The 16,753-nt window shown below is 38.8% G+C and overlaps 1 protein-coding gene across 20 annotated transcripts in view; it reads right to left on the bottom strand.

Annotated features, from left to right (window-relative positions):
* The window catches only part of DMD (dystrophin), a 1,118,883-nt gene that overhangs the window by 17,180 nt on the left and 1,084,950 nt on the right, over positions 1-16,753 (bottom strand). For 17 of the 20 annotated variants that reach the window (XM_030475728.1, XM_030475726.1, XM_030475707.1 and 14 more), the window contains 5 exons: positions 15,267-15,332; positions 13,887-13,952; positions 10,623-10,781; positions 2,960-3,203; positions 2,480-2,603 (listed from right to left, as the gene is read on the bottom strand). In XM_030475728.1, coding sequence (XP_030331588.1) covers positions 2,480-2,603; positions 2,960-3,203; positions 10,623-10,781; positions 13,887-13,952; positions 15,267-15,332 — 659 coding nt within the window. The remainder of the gene's footprint in view (positions 1-2,479; positions 2,604-2,959; positions 3,204-10,622; positions 10,782-13,886; positions 13,953-15,266; positions 15,333-16,753) is intronic. The other 3 variants (XM_030475713.1, XM_030475714.1, XM_030475717.1) reach the window with 1 other exon arrangement.

Genomic DNA, 16,753 nt, shown 5'->3' with positions numbered 1-16,753 from the left:
CCACTTGGCCCTAAAAACTGAAAGAAGTCTGTGGTTCTGCTGTCCTGCTCAAGAAGAACTGAGGACAGGTACTGATTTTCACATGTCCTGGCAATCACGAACACAAATTGAACTGTGCTGACCCTTAAGACTGCTGTATCCTTTATTTAAAATGCATTATTTTTATTTTTTTCTCATATGGATTATTTTTCTGAGCTTTTTTTTTTTTTTTTTGGTAAATGAGAAAATAAGACATCAGCGAAGCAATCCGACAAATGTAAAGACACCTTCAGACCTCAACTACCTCACTTTACCTAAAAGAGTCTTTCCAGTTCGTGTTTCTACAAAAGGCTTGGAGAGCTGGGGAGGTCTCAAGTATTCTGGTGGTACCTGAACAAATTATAGTTCAAGGAACAGCCTCTTGTTCTCTCATGTGCCTCAGAGAGCCTCGTCTATTGCTATATAACTGGGGGACAAATGCCAAAGTTCAGGGCTTTCCCAGACTCTGTGAGAAGAAAAGCAGAACCTTTCCACATGCCCAGTTGAATTTCAGGTTGTCAAGAGATAAGCTTTTCTATTTGTAAATTAGGAGCTGAGTGGGTTGGTGCTTTTACCAAATGGCTGGACAACACTGCTGGTTGAAAACCTATCACAGTAATCTCTCCTTGAGAAAATAGAGAGACAGAGAAGCACAGTGGGTCTACATTCAAAGAAAAAGCTCTAAGATATCCTCTCAAAAAGAAAAATATATAAAAGCTACCACTACATTACCTGATTACCTAAGAGACCTAGAGACCCTCAGTATTTTCTTGAAAATTATGACTCCCTCATTACTGGACACATGCTTGCTGCATGGGAACATTATTTACAACACTGCTCTAGTTCCTTCACAATTCAAGAGTATTTTCAGTCACGCTTCAGAAAACTCTCAGACTAGCAAAGCTTTCTAGTGTGAAAGGAGACTCGACAAACTGAATTAGTTGTGGTTTGTTAGCTCAGTTAGCAACTCTTTTTATAAGCTCTGCTCCATGCTGCCAACAGTGTTGCATTGCCGAATCCAAACACAATCATACGGATAACGATTCAATGTCTTACTGTCCTTCTGCATATAGGCTCAATCAAACAAACAAAAAAGCCCAGGCCATGTCTAAATGTTTGCTTTAAAAAAGTTTTAGCAGTTTATATGATTGTATGCACGTTAATTAATTCTAGTCTCACAAGTTAAATGGGAATAATTTTACATTGAGTCAAATGAAACAAAACACATTATTGTATTTTGTCCTAATAAAGTATAAAAGACAAAACTACAGGACTTTTAATAAGATGGCTGGGAACCAATGTCTTCCTGTCTTTTCTTGTGTATTTTGATTAATTTATGTGGTAAAATTTATGACATTTATTCAGAAAGCTGATGCAAATTACTCCACTGATACATGATGTCTACTCTGTGTATGCCATACATAGCAAAATATTTACTCGCTAGTCATACGATTAAAGAAAGATACAAATGAAATTGTTATTACCTGTGATTGTTCTCTCACCCCATGGATTTAACTTAAGCATTCCTAAAGGTACAACTGGTTTCACATTTTTTTGCTGTAGGGTGTACAGAACCCATCTTATTTGATACCAGCACAGGCTCACATTATTGCCAATGCTCAGGATGAAAGAAAAAGGCCATGAACAAGCTGCATCTCCCACCATGATGGCCCTTCAGACACAGCAGAATGTCCCCTCTCATTCAATTTCTCACTGTCACTGACTCTCTCACTAAACACAGGGAAGAGACAAGCTTTCACTTAAGCCTCTCACTCTCCCCCAAAGCCTCTCTCCAATATACACTAAGTAAATTTCTGTGTATGAAGCTGAATATTATCATCAGTCTCAAAATATTATCTTGTTCAAATAATTTAAGCATATTTGCTTAAAGATGCTGCAATGGTTGATTTAGCAGAAAATCCTTACTACTTGGGAATAAATACTTACTAATTATGTAACAGACAGGAAATTAGGAAAATGCTACACAGCAGTTACTGAAAGCACCAAAATAATAATTCTAGCCTCTAGCTACAGAATATTATTACTTAACCTTACTCCACAACTCAAATGATGTTCATTATCACATCTGATGTGATACTTAGAAGACACTAGATGAGCACTGCCTATGAGTGACAGCTCAATCCTCCTGATTGAGCCATGACATGTTAAAAAGAAGATCGTATCTGTTAACGTGGAGTTGATTAATCATACATTTGATCTCTTAGCCATAATAAACACTGTGTGCATTTAAATCAGCCGTGTCACACTTAATAGCTGAAAGTCAGTTTGAATAAAATAGTCAGCTTTTTAGAGATGACACTGAAGACCACTGCAAATGTTTATTTCATTCTCATTTGACCTAAACAAGAGAGAAGAGTATTTTCTGTCTTTAAGGATTTTTTTTTCTGGAAAAATGGGACTATAACTATTTTTTATGACAATCTGAACTTTGTTACCTTACCCATGGTTTCTGAAGTCTGGCTGCCAACTACACGAAGAAGCATTGGCTGACTGCTGTCTGACCTCTGCAAAGAGGTAGAAGGAGATGGCAGTGTTGTACCGTTCACCTTGGCATCTGCCTGTGGCTGAAAATTGAAGACAAAAAGAAGAGAATAACAATTTCTCAGTATACTTGCACAAATCTTTGTATCTCTGTATTTTTTATTCCATGAATACACACAATTTTCTGTCTGTTTTAAAGTAAATATATCCATGCAAACAATGGATTTCAGTTCTCAATAAAACAAAGAAGACGACTAAGTAAGAACACTGAAACATGATTTCACCTTTTCACTTGCAGTCTGTAGAACAATTTAATATTATTCTCTCACTAGCCTCCACAGATATGATTTCTTGGTATGATGCTGTTATTGATAATGCTTCACACGCTGTTTGGAAAGTGACTCTACAGAGATCCAGAAGGAAGGCTTTAAGGACTCACCTGCTCCAGCAGCTGCCTCAGCCTGTGCAGCTGTGACTCCAGCTGTTTGTTGTGATCCTCCAGAATTTGCATCCTGGCCTCCAGGCGGCCCTTGTGCTGGCGAAGCAGCTTGGCTTCGGCAATGAGCTCAGCATCGCGGGGGCTTTGTGGAGAAGCTGGCATCATCTCCGGTGGGGACGGCAGTGGAGACAGTCCTTTGTGGTCATGCTGTTGCTTCAGACGGTCATACTCTGCTTGCAAGTTTCTGTGGAAAAGTAGCAAAGAGGTGAAAGTATTATGGAGCAGGAAAGGATGGTTCAGGCTATCCTCTGCACAGGGCAGTGAGAAGACACCTTCTCTCATGTGGTATGATGTGTCTAACTATGCGGGGGCAGAGGCTCACCTGCACCACCTGCCTTTCATTCTACTGAATCCACATGCATGTGTATTCATGTAGGCTTACACCTCGCAGATTTGCATGGAGCTGATACTATAGGGACCTGTGACACGAGCACTGGCTAAAGGCTTCCTCCGAAACCAGAATTCACGATTAATTCCCTTGCAGGGCACACAGCACAGAAGGCTGGCTGGGCTCCAGACACCCTTCCCAAGCCTGGGTACAGTCCGTCCTGGGCTCAGCCCTCCCTCAGCTTCCTGCTTTTTATCCTTCCCAGCAGAAGTCGGACTGCCTGTTTGCTTCCATGCATGAATACACTCGAGGACCAATTAGTGCTAAAAGAGGACTTCGGGTGATCAAAGCCCTTTACAAACACTAATCAAAGTGGATGCCACCTGGCTGGCCTATCTGTTCTACAGATGAGAAAGCTAAGACAGAAAGGCAGCCACTCGAAAAGTCAAAGCAAAACTGAGAACTCAAGCTCATTTGTAACTCTGCCATCGTCCCTCAGATCACATCACTCTCCTCCCTTGTATTTGCAACTGGATCTCCAGCCTAGCTCTAAAGTTACTAACCTAATTATGAGGAAAAGACAAACTAGTGAACTGCTGTGTTAAACTGCACTGCACTAACTTTTGGGGTTATAATTTTCATCTTCATTTGGACTGCCCTGTCTAGAGTGCTGCAGTCTACTGTAACTTTATGGCACTGCTAAGCTTTTTCTTTTATTCTGTAAAACTCCAGTTTTACTCCAGTGAAACACTCCCTAGATTAATATGACCTATAGTGGTCCATGTGAAAAAAACCTTACCAAGCAGGATGAGCACAGAAGGTAAGAAACTGAAACCTTTCTAGGGATAACACAGTCCGAAACTGCAAAAATAGTAACTTGTAACAGAAATTTTGTAGGCAAGGGAAGCCTAATAAACCGCACTGGGATTTTGTTGCTGTGATGTTCCTTTAGAGCTTCCCAGAGGGGGGGTGCTCTGGTAACTGCTTACTCATCACAAGCAGTGACCCAGATTTTATTTTTTCCAACTTGTTCTTATTTGAGGATGTGAAAACAGGCACTTCTTGCCAGTTCTGCCTGCAAACCACAATACACACTGACAGTTTGGTCTGGAGGCTTAACAGCACCTCAGAAACCTCCCAGTAAACTTCACTAAGTTCTGAAACTCTTCTTAAGGTACATTATTGTGACCAGAACAAGAACTCAAGCAATATACTTCATTTCGCATAGATAAGAAAGCAATGCCAAGGACAAAGACAGGCTACTGACTGTCCTCCAAATGTACTTGCGCCCCTCAGCAGCTACATGATAGACACGTGCTAACCTGGGGCTGTGGCACCCCCTAGAACATGATCCCTAAAGGATGTCTGACCTAAATGACTCCTCTACTAAAGTTTTAGAAGATTAAAAAAAGGGGTCGATCATTCTTAACTTCTGGTTGTTCCAAAATTCAAGATTTCTTTCTCTAAAACCCACACAAAGAGGGCAAGACCGTGGGGAGTTAAGAATAGAATACAGAATAGCTCAGCTAGAAGGGACCTACAAAGATCATCTAGTCCAACTGCCAGACCACTTGAGGATTGACCAAAAGCTAAAGCATGTTGTTAAGGGCATTGTCTGAATGCCTCTTAAACACTGACAGGCCTGGGGCAATGATCACCTCTCTAGGAAGCCTGTTCCAGTGTTTGACCACCTTCTCAGTAAAGAGCTGATTTTTTTCAATGGAAGTTTTTTGTTTTAATGAAATATAGAGTTTTGAGTCCATGACAATAATCTGGAAAAAAGAAATATGGGCTACACTGAGTGTTGTCTTCTGATACTTGTAGCCGAATGAACTGGTGAATAATTAACAAAAATACAGAAGGCAATAGGAATGAGCACAACAAGAGTATCACACACGGTCTTATTGCGGACTAAAGTTTAGATAGGATTGATCATTAAGCTTGTTTTTCACGAAGTCTGTAGATAGTGGCTATCGCTACCCCTTGAGGAATTTCCCAGATGTGTGATATGGGCAACACTCTACAAACAGCAGACTCAAAAGTCTGAAGTGCTGTAAAGCAAAAGATAAAATACCACCCTTGGTCATACTTACAACATAATCAGGTACCCTGCTACAAAGAAATCTACAATTATCGCCTCAACTATCAATATAGAGACGTCCTTCCAGTAACCATGGTATTGAAAAACAAGTGAGGACCAGGGGGTAATTCAGATAAAAATGCCTTCATATGTCATACAAAACAGTTAAAAATTCTTTCTGAAAGCCTACAGTAAAAAAAAAATAAAATTGTGAAGGATATTGCATATTATCCAAGTAAAGGTATGTCTGAATTTGTGAGTTCAGTAATTAAATACAGTGACATTGTTGGAACAAAGGAATGTCATTTTGAAGGACGGATGTGAGTTTGCCCAGAGCACCTGTGTCACTGAGTTTTCCAGCTGCACCTTTGCAGTCCAGCTAACAGAGTCCTTAGGCCTTAGGAGAATTGAGACTCATCATCACAGAAACTGCCTTCAGAGCTGTAGAAGTGATGTGGAATGCAGATGATCAATAATGTCATAGTAATTGGGATCTAAACATATAGCAATGAAGATTTGTATTAACATAGGGGAAAAAGCTGAAAATTAAAAAAGAAAGAAAGAATTTGAAACCTGCTGGAAGAATATCCTGGAGGAGAGAACAATCAGCTCTTATTCCTACCTCTGGAACAGTTTTAAGCCATGTCATGAAGAATGATTGCTGCTGCAAGCCAGGCACTGCCCACAGCCCTCAGTGTGAAGCCTCTGTGTCCCAAGGAAAAGCGCTCTGACATTTTCAGCATAAAATGGGACATAAGAGAAAAGGGAGATAAAAGCATAATCCTCTCTAAATGAATGCAACTGAGCAAGCAGAGGCAGTACTGTGAAACTTAGCCTCCTTCCACTATAGCTCAGGCTGAGTAACTTTTACATTGGGCTATCACAGACAAATGAAGCTGCTGCATCTTCTGATCTATGCTGCTTCAATAAGAGAAATATTGAAAGAAAACCCCCATATATTTATATATCTCATTTATTATGCTTGCACCTCTTTGAAGCATTCACGAAGAAAAATAACAGAGGAAGCATGCAATGTAACCTTGATTTATGCAACTGCAAAGAGCCGGGTAGCAAAGAGCTCATGAGTTCTTAATCACATCTATCACTGGTGGCATTAATTGCCTGGTGACAGAAATCCTAGTGGACCCCATTTGCTGAGTAGTTCTTTTAGAGGCAATTGAGAATTTCTGAATTCGTGTTATTTTTCATCTCGCTACAGAAAATCAGTGATCCGAAGAAATGGACAAAGCTGGTAACTGAACCACCTACCCCTGTCCCTCACTGGAGTGCCAGTGTTTACTCACAATGCTTCACCCTCAGAAGATCTAGCTTCCCTTCTTCAATGCCAAAATAAATACCCAAAGGAGCCAAAACATGGTTAGAAATATATCACTTTCTCACTATTGGCAACTATACAGAAGGAACTTATTTGAGAAGGCCATTCATCGGCCTTCACATTTGAAGGAACACCATAGCTGTGCAGAAACAGGGCAGCTTTGAGGTCTGGGGTATTAGTGCTTCTCCAGTGGCTGACAGCCCCCTGTGCTCCAAGTGCAAGTCAGAAAAGTAAAGGAAAGGCAACTAGCTCTGCCTGGAGATCTCATTTACTAAGTTCTTGTTATACACAGCTAGGAACTGAGAGGAAAAGAAGAGAACACAACACAAGTCTCCCTTTTACAGAAGTATGTCAGTGATCTTGATTCAACTAAAATATTTAGGAAACATCCTTTTTCTTTAGTCATTAAACCAGCAGGAAAATATTTTAATTCTTGGCAAAAAGTTCTGACTCTCTGTTACTGCAAACTGTATGCTTTCCATTTAATGCTAGCACAGTACATCCTAGTCAGTATAACCTATCCTGCAGAATAACCTATGTAACGTAGCACTTTAGATGGACACCAGAAATCTGTCTTCTCTGTTTCTGAAAGGTATTCACTCTTAAGGAAAGCTCAAAATGTTTTTGGGACAGTTTTATAACTGTTTTTTTCTCTTATATTGCAATATAGTGATAGTGCCTTCCATAGCAATTTTACTTTATGTTTATTGCATACATAAGAAACAGTCTTATCACAATAATCCATGCGACGTAAAGCTGAGCATCAGTCTGAAGGCCTAATGCTCAGATGGAACATCTTCACCAATTGAAAATATTCTCTAAAATACTCACATTTTAGCAAATATAAATTATTTAACAGTGAAATTTTAGCCATAAATTATTTAAGGAAGTCATATTTGCAAGCCGCAAAAGTATGACAGTCTCAAAATACTAGCAGATAAATAATGAATATCTAACAAGAGGTCCTTGGAACTGAAAAAAACCCCCAGTCAGAACTGTGTCTCAGCTTGGTTGGCTTCTAAGTCAGATAATACATTTCAGAAGAATTCAAAATAGGCAACAGATCTTTTTAAACTGTCCAAAAGCAGAACCTCAGAATTACAATTTCGAAGAGTCTTCCATATAAATAACAAGTTAAGATAAAAATATTTGGAGACCATAAACTGCAGCTGAAAACCAAACGGAGGTCAGAATTCAATAAAGAGCTCAAAAGAGACAAAGAAAAGTCAAAACACGAAGCAAAAAAAGGGGCTTTTTTGAAAAGCAGGAAATTCTGGAGAGTGGAAGAAAAAGAGAAATGACAATGAAGTGTTTTGAATATCGTAGTATTGCTTCTTGTTGGCACTTGATGCAGCTTCCCTGAGAGCTGCTGAGAAGTGACTGCATGTGCTGACTCCAACTGTAAAATAATACAAGATACAGCAGAGATGTAAATCTTCGCTGTCAAAAATCCTCAGCAGTGTATGCAACAGAACCCATGTCAACACAAGCAGGAAAGGATGACTGTTTATCTAACACTGCTAGCTGCCCAGCCACTTGCCTTCCCCAGCATAAGCACCACATCCAGCTCAGCACTGGCAACCAGACATGCTCCAGCAACAAGACCCAAGATATTTACAATGGAGATGAAACAATTCAGGTGCTTTAAGGCTGGGCTGAGGGCCAGGTGGTCACAATGTGATTTGCATCACATTCAGCTCATTTCCCAGCAACAGATTCACTGAGTCTTCAGGCTACTGCAATAAACAACGTTTACTCGGAGGGCATGGGAACTCATTGGAACTGGGTTCATGCAAGGAATTAGGCACCGGGTTGTTGATTACCTTTGGCAACAGCTAAAAAAGGTTTGCATGAACTCAAAGGAGGAGAAAGACTAGGGAATAGAAATCTAAAGGGACAAGACTGGTTTTTAAGGCAGATAAGCTATATGAGTGGCTCCTCACTGACCCTGTCTGAACAGCTTATTTTTCTAAACAGGAATCACCGTTTCCTCCATAAAATCAGTTATCTGGCAGTAACAAGCTATCAGGACAAGAAGAAGCTGTTCACTTTTCAGCATCCACCTCACATTTTAAGTACAAGTTATTTATAGCAGTTTGCAGAGACAAAAGTCATGATTTTGTCATAATCAATGAATATCACAGCAGTGTGACCTTCATGTTGTCCTACAGAAACAGACCTCTTCATCCCAGCTGCATTGAGACCTGAAACATCCACAAAAGGCAAGGTTGCTTGTGGTGGCATCCTGTCCATAACTCCAGTAATACAAATGAGAACAAGCTTACAGTCTACAGCTCTTGTTTAATCCAGGATTGACAAGCTTCGAAACAGGTATTTTTGAGGTGTAATTCCTGTCAGAGATCTTTTAATGTGCTACTGCTCATTAGCAGCTGTTACATTAAATAAAGCTCACACTGAAATTTAAGGCATTAACCTTGAAAAGGAACTTTTTAGCCTATTTAGCTATGTAACTCCTTGTTACACTTGCTTTCATATACCAAATTTCTAATCTAAAACTACGCTGCTTTAAAAGCCATCCTCCTTTCTAGTGGGCAGCTTATTTTCAATACAGACAGAAAAGCAGTATGGTTTTTCTTTTTTTAATTCCACGATTCACTACCTAATCCTGTTTAAAAAAATAACAACCCTCCCCTGAAAACTAAGCTATCTTATTATCTGTATTGTACTAGTTACCCAGTATTTCTTAACTGCAGAAGTCCTGAAAATGCAAAGTATAATGGCGTATTTCAAAATATGGATTTTCCTCCATTTTGGAAAGTACTTGGCTTTATCTGCTATGTACTGGGAAGTCTGGGGTTTGTTTCAAACAAAATCTCACTGCTGTTCAATGAGCAAGAGCTTTGTTTACTACAGCTTTCTGCCTGAAATGCTTTTGTCATCCTTGCTGCTCACTGATCCTCCATGTTCTCCCAAATCCTACTGATAAAAAGTGTGATGGAGCCAGTGCAGTTGATTACTACCATCCAAAGATGACTTACGCATGGAGAGAAGATCTATGACACTGCCAGGTCTTACATGATTTTATGCTGATGACCCAAGTCTCCAGAGTACCATAGAAAGAGGACTGTAGTGTTGTGATGCTACAAGGATCCAGTCGTGTGGGGGTATTTGTGATTTAACAAGATAACTTCATTTGAACTTGAAATTAAAAGTAGTAAATCATACTCGGTATTGAAAGGCTAAAGAAATGACAACAAGCAATACCAAACAAATAGAAAGAAAAGAGGGACCAACTTTTAACCACTATGAAAGTACTCATTTGTTGGAAGAAAATGCAACTTTGTAACTCATTTTGTCCCTTAAAGAGCTATCAAAGTTAATTGCATCTATCTGTACAGTACAATTATTTCACAGCTTCTTTTCTTCAAATGAATTAAGATAATTTCAAAACCTCATGTATCCCAGTGAACAACCTTTCTGAGAAAAGCCTGTTTTTCCAAGAACCTCTGCGTGTCTTTTCCAGAAAGGGGTGCAGAAATCTGCACACCCTTCCCTCACGTAATGGCAAAATAAAGTAACACTGGTATGAAGCTCATTACTATCAAGGAAATAAAGGGAACAGTAGAACAGAAGGAAATATTATGAAACACAGCCAACAGAGCTTGTCACAGGTGGCACAATGAGTGTTAGGTGACCAGTGTATGCCTTCAAAAGCTTGAAAGCTTTTGTGAAAGAAGCAGTGATGACTCATCACTACACTGGAAGTAGGAACGAGTTACTGGAAGTGGGAGCAAGTTAATGATGATACGACGTCAAGATCATCACTTAGAGAGAGAAAACTTTCATTTGCCCCTGCAGTGTGTGCCCAAGGGCTGCAGCAGCAGACGACGCAACCTACCTGTTTTCTTCCTCCAGGTCCGCAAGGATTCTCTCCAATTCACCTCTCTCCTCACTCTCCAGAGAAATCAGGATCTGGGCAGGGCTTCGGGGCTGGCTCAGTGGGGACTCCTGGTTCAGACTTTGGCAGTAGTGCTGGATTAACAAGTGTTCATCATCTCTGGAAAACAGAGGAGGATAAAACAGGCTGTTCCCTTCCTCATTTTTAACTTTGCAGTGAATGTGAGGAGATGATTCACTCCCAGTCTCTCATTTCTTATGAAGAGATTTGCTGAACTCTTTGCACCAAATAGCAGAGAGATGTACCTTAAAGCAAAATCTGCTGAACTGTTCCACTTAGTCTCTGATAATTTTCCTTCTCTGCAGAGTCCATGTCTCTTTCCCTCCCCTTCTCATATACTTAAAGCCAACTTTTGCCACAGCTGACAACCTCAGCTTTCCTCTTTTGCCTAACTTCAATTAGGAATTTGCTCGTAGAAAAAAGGCTATCTTCTGCTGCCTGATCTGTGCTGTGGAAGGGTCATTCAAGCAAAGGCAAGGCATTTATTTTTATACCTACAAACCCTTCTTATGTAATAAAGGTCTTCTCTATTTACCTATTTTTCTCTATAAAATTGTAAATGAGATGAAATAGAAATTGCTGACTTCATCTAATGAAATTACACTACTTTTCACAGAATTTGGATTTATGTGGTTGGTTGTTTTTTTTGTTTGTTTAAATTACAAGTGATGTATAATGTCAGAATACAAATATTTTTTATTTAACACATATGATATCTTTATTTCTATTGCCCCTGAATCTGTCTGGCATTTGAAACAGAAACATCTCTGGAGGAGAAAAACAAATCCAATTCTGAAGACCTTGTCCACGGTCCAGAATTAAGTAGGTGTTTTAGGTGCTAAGGAGATGCATCCAAGCCCTAAGCTATGCAGCTAACACCAGCAGTAACTGAGAAAACATGGAAGGTTTCTTTTGACACCGTAAATCAAGGACAGAATAAAATGTTACTGCTGTTGGGATTTTTTTTCTGTGGTATTACTTACTTATAAAAAACCATTTCAGTCTAAGTTTTTTCTGTTACATTTGTAGTCCAGAATTTAACAGACATTTTGAATAGCAGTTATTGTTAAAAAATTAGAATATTTCTTGTTTCCATTTTGTTCACGAAAATGTTAATGATGCCATTTTAGAAACTGCAGGGGTGCTAAAGCAACATAGAGCACATTAACATTAGTTCAGAAAAGAGAAATACTAATTTTTCACAATAGGCATCCTTTCCTTCTCCTAAACAAAAATTTTAAAGGCTTGCCAGTTCCTAAATTTATACTTTTCATGAAAGACTTCAACTGTCATTTCCTTCAAAGTGTTTTGCATTTATCAATACCCATATGCATCTTAAGTGAATTAAGAGTGAAAAAGTGACATAACTATTGACGTATAATACCACTCTGCAAGACATGCTCTTTTTATGTGATTTTCAGCCTGAACATGTTTTATATAGATAAGTGCTATGAAAATATGTATTGAAATGCTTTATGGTATATACACACATTATGTCTTTATTTCCCTCCTTCCCTGTCTCCATCTATTGCTCCAACTGCAATTATAAGCTTGATAATCCAAAACGCATGTCAACAAATAGTACTAAAGCATAACCTGACATGCAAAACTGAAAGAATTACAGTTGTGAAGTTATGGTGAGCTTTGATTTTGCTGCAGTTTCTATCTGGCTCATATTTTTAAAAAAATTCAGAATGTACAGATTTATTCCCATTTTATTAGTATAAACCAATTATCAAACTGGATAGTCACTGCTTAACTTAACTGAATAATATTAATACAACTCTTAATTAACCAAAGAACAAATCGAACAGCAAGGCCAAACTAAGGACACTGGAATACTTCATGGAGAACAACATGAAACTCCATCTATTAATGCATTACTACTCTCCATAATAATACAAAGTTAACATACAACTTGGAAACAAAGTTTTCATTAACTGCATAAAACTATACTGACATTGTGCATGCGTTAGTTTTGAGGTGTCATTATAACTTTCTCCTTTTTAAACCAATATATCAGAACAATGTATTTGGCTGTACAAGGTTCGTACAACAATCCCACCAAGTCAAAGGAGAATCTATTTTGAAACAAAGAAACAGCTTTATCACTACCCAAAACCATCTCACAGGCTCACAACCAACCTAATGATTTGGAATCTCAATTTAAGGGAATGATAACTGGTCAGAGTACTGTGCATTAAAGAAATGCTACAAATTTAGTAAAAAGAAGATTATGTCTAAAGTTGCAAACAAATCCACATCTTAAACTGTGGTAAGGATGAGATTATGTATGAGAAAAAAAAAAACCAAACACCCTTAGAAAAGTTGGAATTTGAGGGGTTTTTCATATTTTATTGATTTAGAATCTGTGCTATGACTTCTCCTACACAGTTAATCAACTGAGACCAAATTTTCAAGCACGACAATCACTTATGTACTTCTATTCTGTTCTCAGAAACATTACTCCTTTAGCTTTCTAGTTCTATGTCCTTTCATTCAGCAAATAAACAATATTGAGAAAATCATGAGAGAAGAAATATATTACCATGTCAGTAACCACAAAAAGGTCTCGGTGTGACACTAGATTGAACTACTTTTTTAAAACTAAAACTTTTATTTATGACTTTACATTTAAATAGCATAATGAATGCTTGCCAGTGATCTGTCCAACTTAAAAGTTTACTACTTCAAATATTTTATGGAGAAGATGAGTCCCTCCTGGCTTACACTTGCAATGTATTTCAGATATTTGTACACTAAAGATTCCTGTTTAGTCTCACTAACCTTTTGAATAACACTTTGGCCACAACTATTTTCTAGCTTACAGGAATTTAACCTTGCAGTTAAGCTTGCAGTACAGAGAGAAGGGTTATCTTTTTACGTTTGTCCTTACAACACATCAGATGATGAGCCTTTTTTCCAAGTAATATGGGAACTATTTGCTGAATATATCGCTAATTTTTTGGAAGAAATTAGTAATTTTAATCTTGAAGGTATTCACCATCTGTTGCATAAATTTGGTATTAGGCTATAGGCCATGAATCTAGACACTACAATACAAACTGAAAAAATGTAAGTTCATCATTAAAATGAACCAGATGTGGTATATGGCCATGCAAATCCAGTGCTAAAGAATTTCGTTACAAGTTATCAACCTTCACAAGAAAACACATGCCAAAGATATTAAAACAGCCTACTTACATGCTCTCATTAGGTGAAATACTGTCATTTAGATAAGAACCATTGGTATTCTCCATTTCTGCTAGCCTGTGGAAAAATAAACAAGACTCGTTAAAATCTATTACATTGTCCAGAAACTTTATTTGCTCTAACATTCCTGAAAGACTTAAAGAGCATGATGTCTTTAATGAATTTGAAACTCAAATTAATTTATACTGTTGATTACAAAATAGTTTTGCAATAAGCTATCACAAAGGATTGTTTATTTGTTACGATGACCTGGCTAAACTCCCTTCCAAGTTTTCAAGCCTTTCTCTGAGGTTATATTCCACTCCTCATGATTAATTAATTCCACAACCAAAGAAAGGCCTTAAGATGCCAAGGGATTACACAAATTGCTGTGTACTTGGCAATCTCATCATCAAAACTGTAATGATCAGTCACTTCTCACTGGTTTTAAACACTCAGCCTCCTAAATGTCCTGCATAATTCAGAAATACCTCTCCTGATCAAGTGATTTTGTGGGAGAGAAAGAAAAGTTTGGAGTAACTATTTTTCATTATCTCAACCCTTGCTAATTTGCTTGTCTGGTGGAAAAATGTTTTCATGTTTGTGCAATTAACCCACTTTTTTATTCTTAAGAGCAGTATGAAAGCAGACAAGTGGACTAAAGCAGCAATATACCGCTATTTTAATCCTCCAAACCAAGGAAAAATCCTGTTTGTGATATTGCACAAGGTGAATTACTTAACATTAAAATAACACTTGAGATTCACATAGAGTTTGGAGGTTTTTGCTCTTGTAAGTTGTATGATTACACCAGGGTCCATATTAAAGATGAAACTCTATGCAAAATCCTAGAATCACAAAATAGTTTGGGTTGGAAGGGACCTTTAAAGATCATCTAGACCAATCCCCTGTAGTGAGCAGGGACATCTACAGCTAGATCAGGTTGCTCAGAGCCCTGTCCAACCTCACCTTGAATGCTTCCAGGGATGGGGCATCTACCACCTCTCTGGGCAACCTGTCCCATTGTTTCACCATGGAACTTAAAAACTTCTTCGTTATGCCTAGTCTGAAACTGCCCTCTTTCAGTTAAAACCCATTACCCCTTGTCCTATTGCCCTATTAAAACACCAGTAACCTGAATGCACAGGTTAACAAAGACCCCACAGGACCTAACAGCCACTTCTAACCACACAGATGCTGTGGCATGCAAGTTAGTTGACAGGCTGGTTAACAGCAACCACGTCGATGCTCTGCATCCCAAAGCCTGGAAAGCAAAACCCCAAACCCTACGTTTCTTTAGGAAATGCTCAGGTAGCAGCTAGCCTTTGGGATTTACTTTTTTTTAATGACTGCTTAGAGAAAGATCTGCCTAATGTCCAGCTGGTCTCATACCTGCTAGCATAATGTTCAATGCGTGAATGAGTATCATCATGTGAAAGCTGAGGGGACGAGGCAGGCCTATAAGGCAGAAAACACTGATTAATCACAAACAATACCCCTTTAAAAGTAAAAAGACACTTAGCTATGCCTATACCCTCACATCTTCACGCCTTATGCTATGTTTGATAAACAGCAAGTTATAACTCCAGGCGCTGCGTGTGCCTCCTCAAGCCATCGATGCAATGCAGTGTACCACACTAGGGATTTCAACCATTTTGCAATCCATTCGTTGCAACGACTCTTCTTCACACCAATCTCTGAAGAACCCTTTCCCAAAGGATTTATAGAAGAGCTTTCACCCTGGTTTTCTTTTCACGCCTGCCTCTTTCACTGGTAATCCTGTTTCACATGCAGCCCTACGCCAGCTGCAAAAGCCCTGCTGTGAACCTCTCCTCTACTCCCACCCTGCTCCATTGCCTGCTCCCAGCACACCCCACTTAAAAGAGCCTTTACGGACTACTCCACGAGCAACTAGAAATAAATACAAGAAACATAAGATGTCTGAAATGAGCTTTTAATAACACACTGCAGACAGTGATGATTTTGCCTAGTGTCTTTCCAGAGTTGCAATCTGAACCATAGATCAGTGTGTTCTACACGAGGACACTGTCAACTATTTTGGGTTTTCTGCTTGACAGATCACTTAGTATGAGGACCTCTTCACTTTTTTGTTGATGAAAACAATTCATGGAACTTTTCTCATCAATAAGAGTATTGTTTCTTACAGCCTCAACTCTGGAAAACATCACCATGGAATTAGGTTGCCTATGCAGCTCCTCTAGAGAGCATCCTTTACTGCCGTGAGGGACTTCTTTGTTAATGTATCTACATGTATCAGGAGGTGCTGGAATAACAAAAAAATGATGCAGCTTCCCAAACTGTATGGCAATCTCCTATTTTAGCTAAATTTCAACATCTCATTATTCCATCTCTGACGATTCTCCTTCTAGAACTCCTGATTGAGGAAGGACCTTCTCTCATTTTCAATTGTTGGATACTGTAGTTCAGGCTGGGTCTGCCCAATTGGGATTGCACTGCATTGCAAGCGCAGATACATTTTGTTTCTACTGCTTATATACCAAAACTGTAATAATTTGTAATGCTCCCATGTTAGGAGTTTGATAAGCCTGCAGCATATCGACTAGACTGGTCATCTTCCAGTTTTCTAATCATCCTGCAAGGGGCTCTAGAAAATTAGGATCCTTCAAAATTCATAGGGCTGTATGCTGGATACACAAAATTCATCATCATTAATGTCTCTTTCTCACAGGACAGCGAAGAGTTTTTTTCTCTTTAAGACATTAAGGGCCAAGTATCACGAATCTCATTTTGTCTGAAATGAGCTTTAGCTTCTGACTGTACTTTTACCCATCAACGTGTTCAAACATCACCACAGCACACCAGAGGATAAATACTCAGTTCACAGAGTTCCTCAGTAC

The sequence above is a fragment of the Strigops habroptila genome, chromosome 2, assembly GCF_004027225.2.
Source record: "Strigops habroptila isolate Jane chromosome 2, bStrHab1.2.pri, whole genome shotgun sequence".
Taxonomy (NCBI): Eukaryota; Metazoa; Chordata; class Aves; order Psittaciformes; family Psittacidae; genus Strigops; species Strigops habroptila.
Note: the sequence above shows the minus strand (reverse complement) of the source record. Positions and strands in the feature narration are given on the sequence as shown.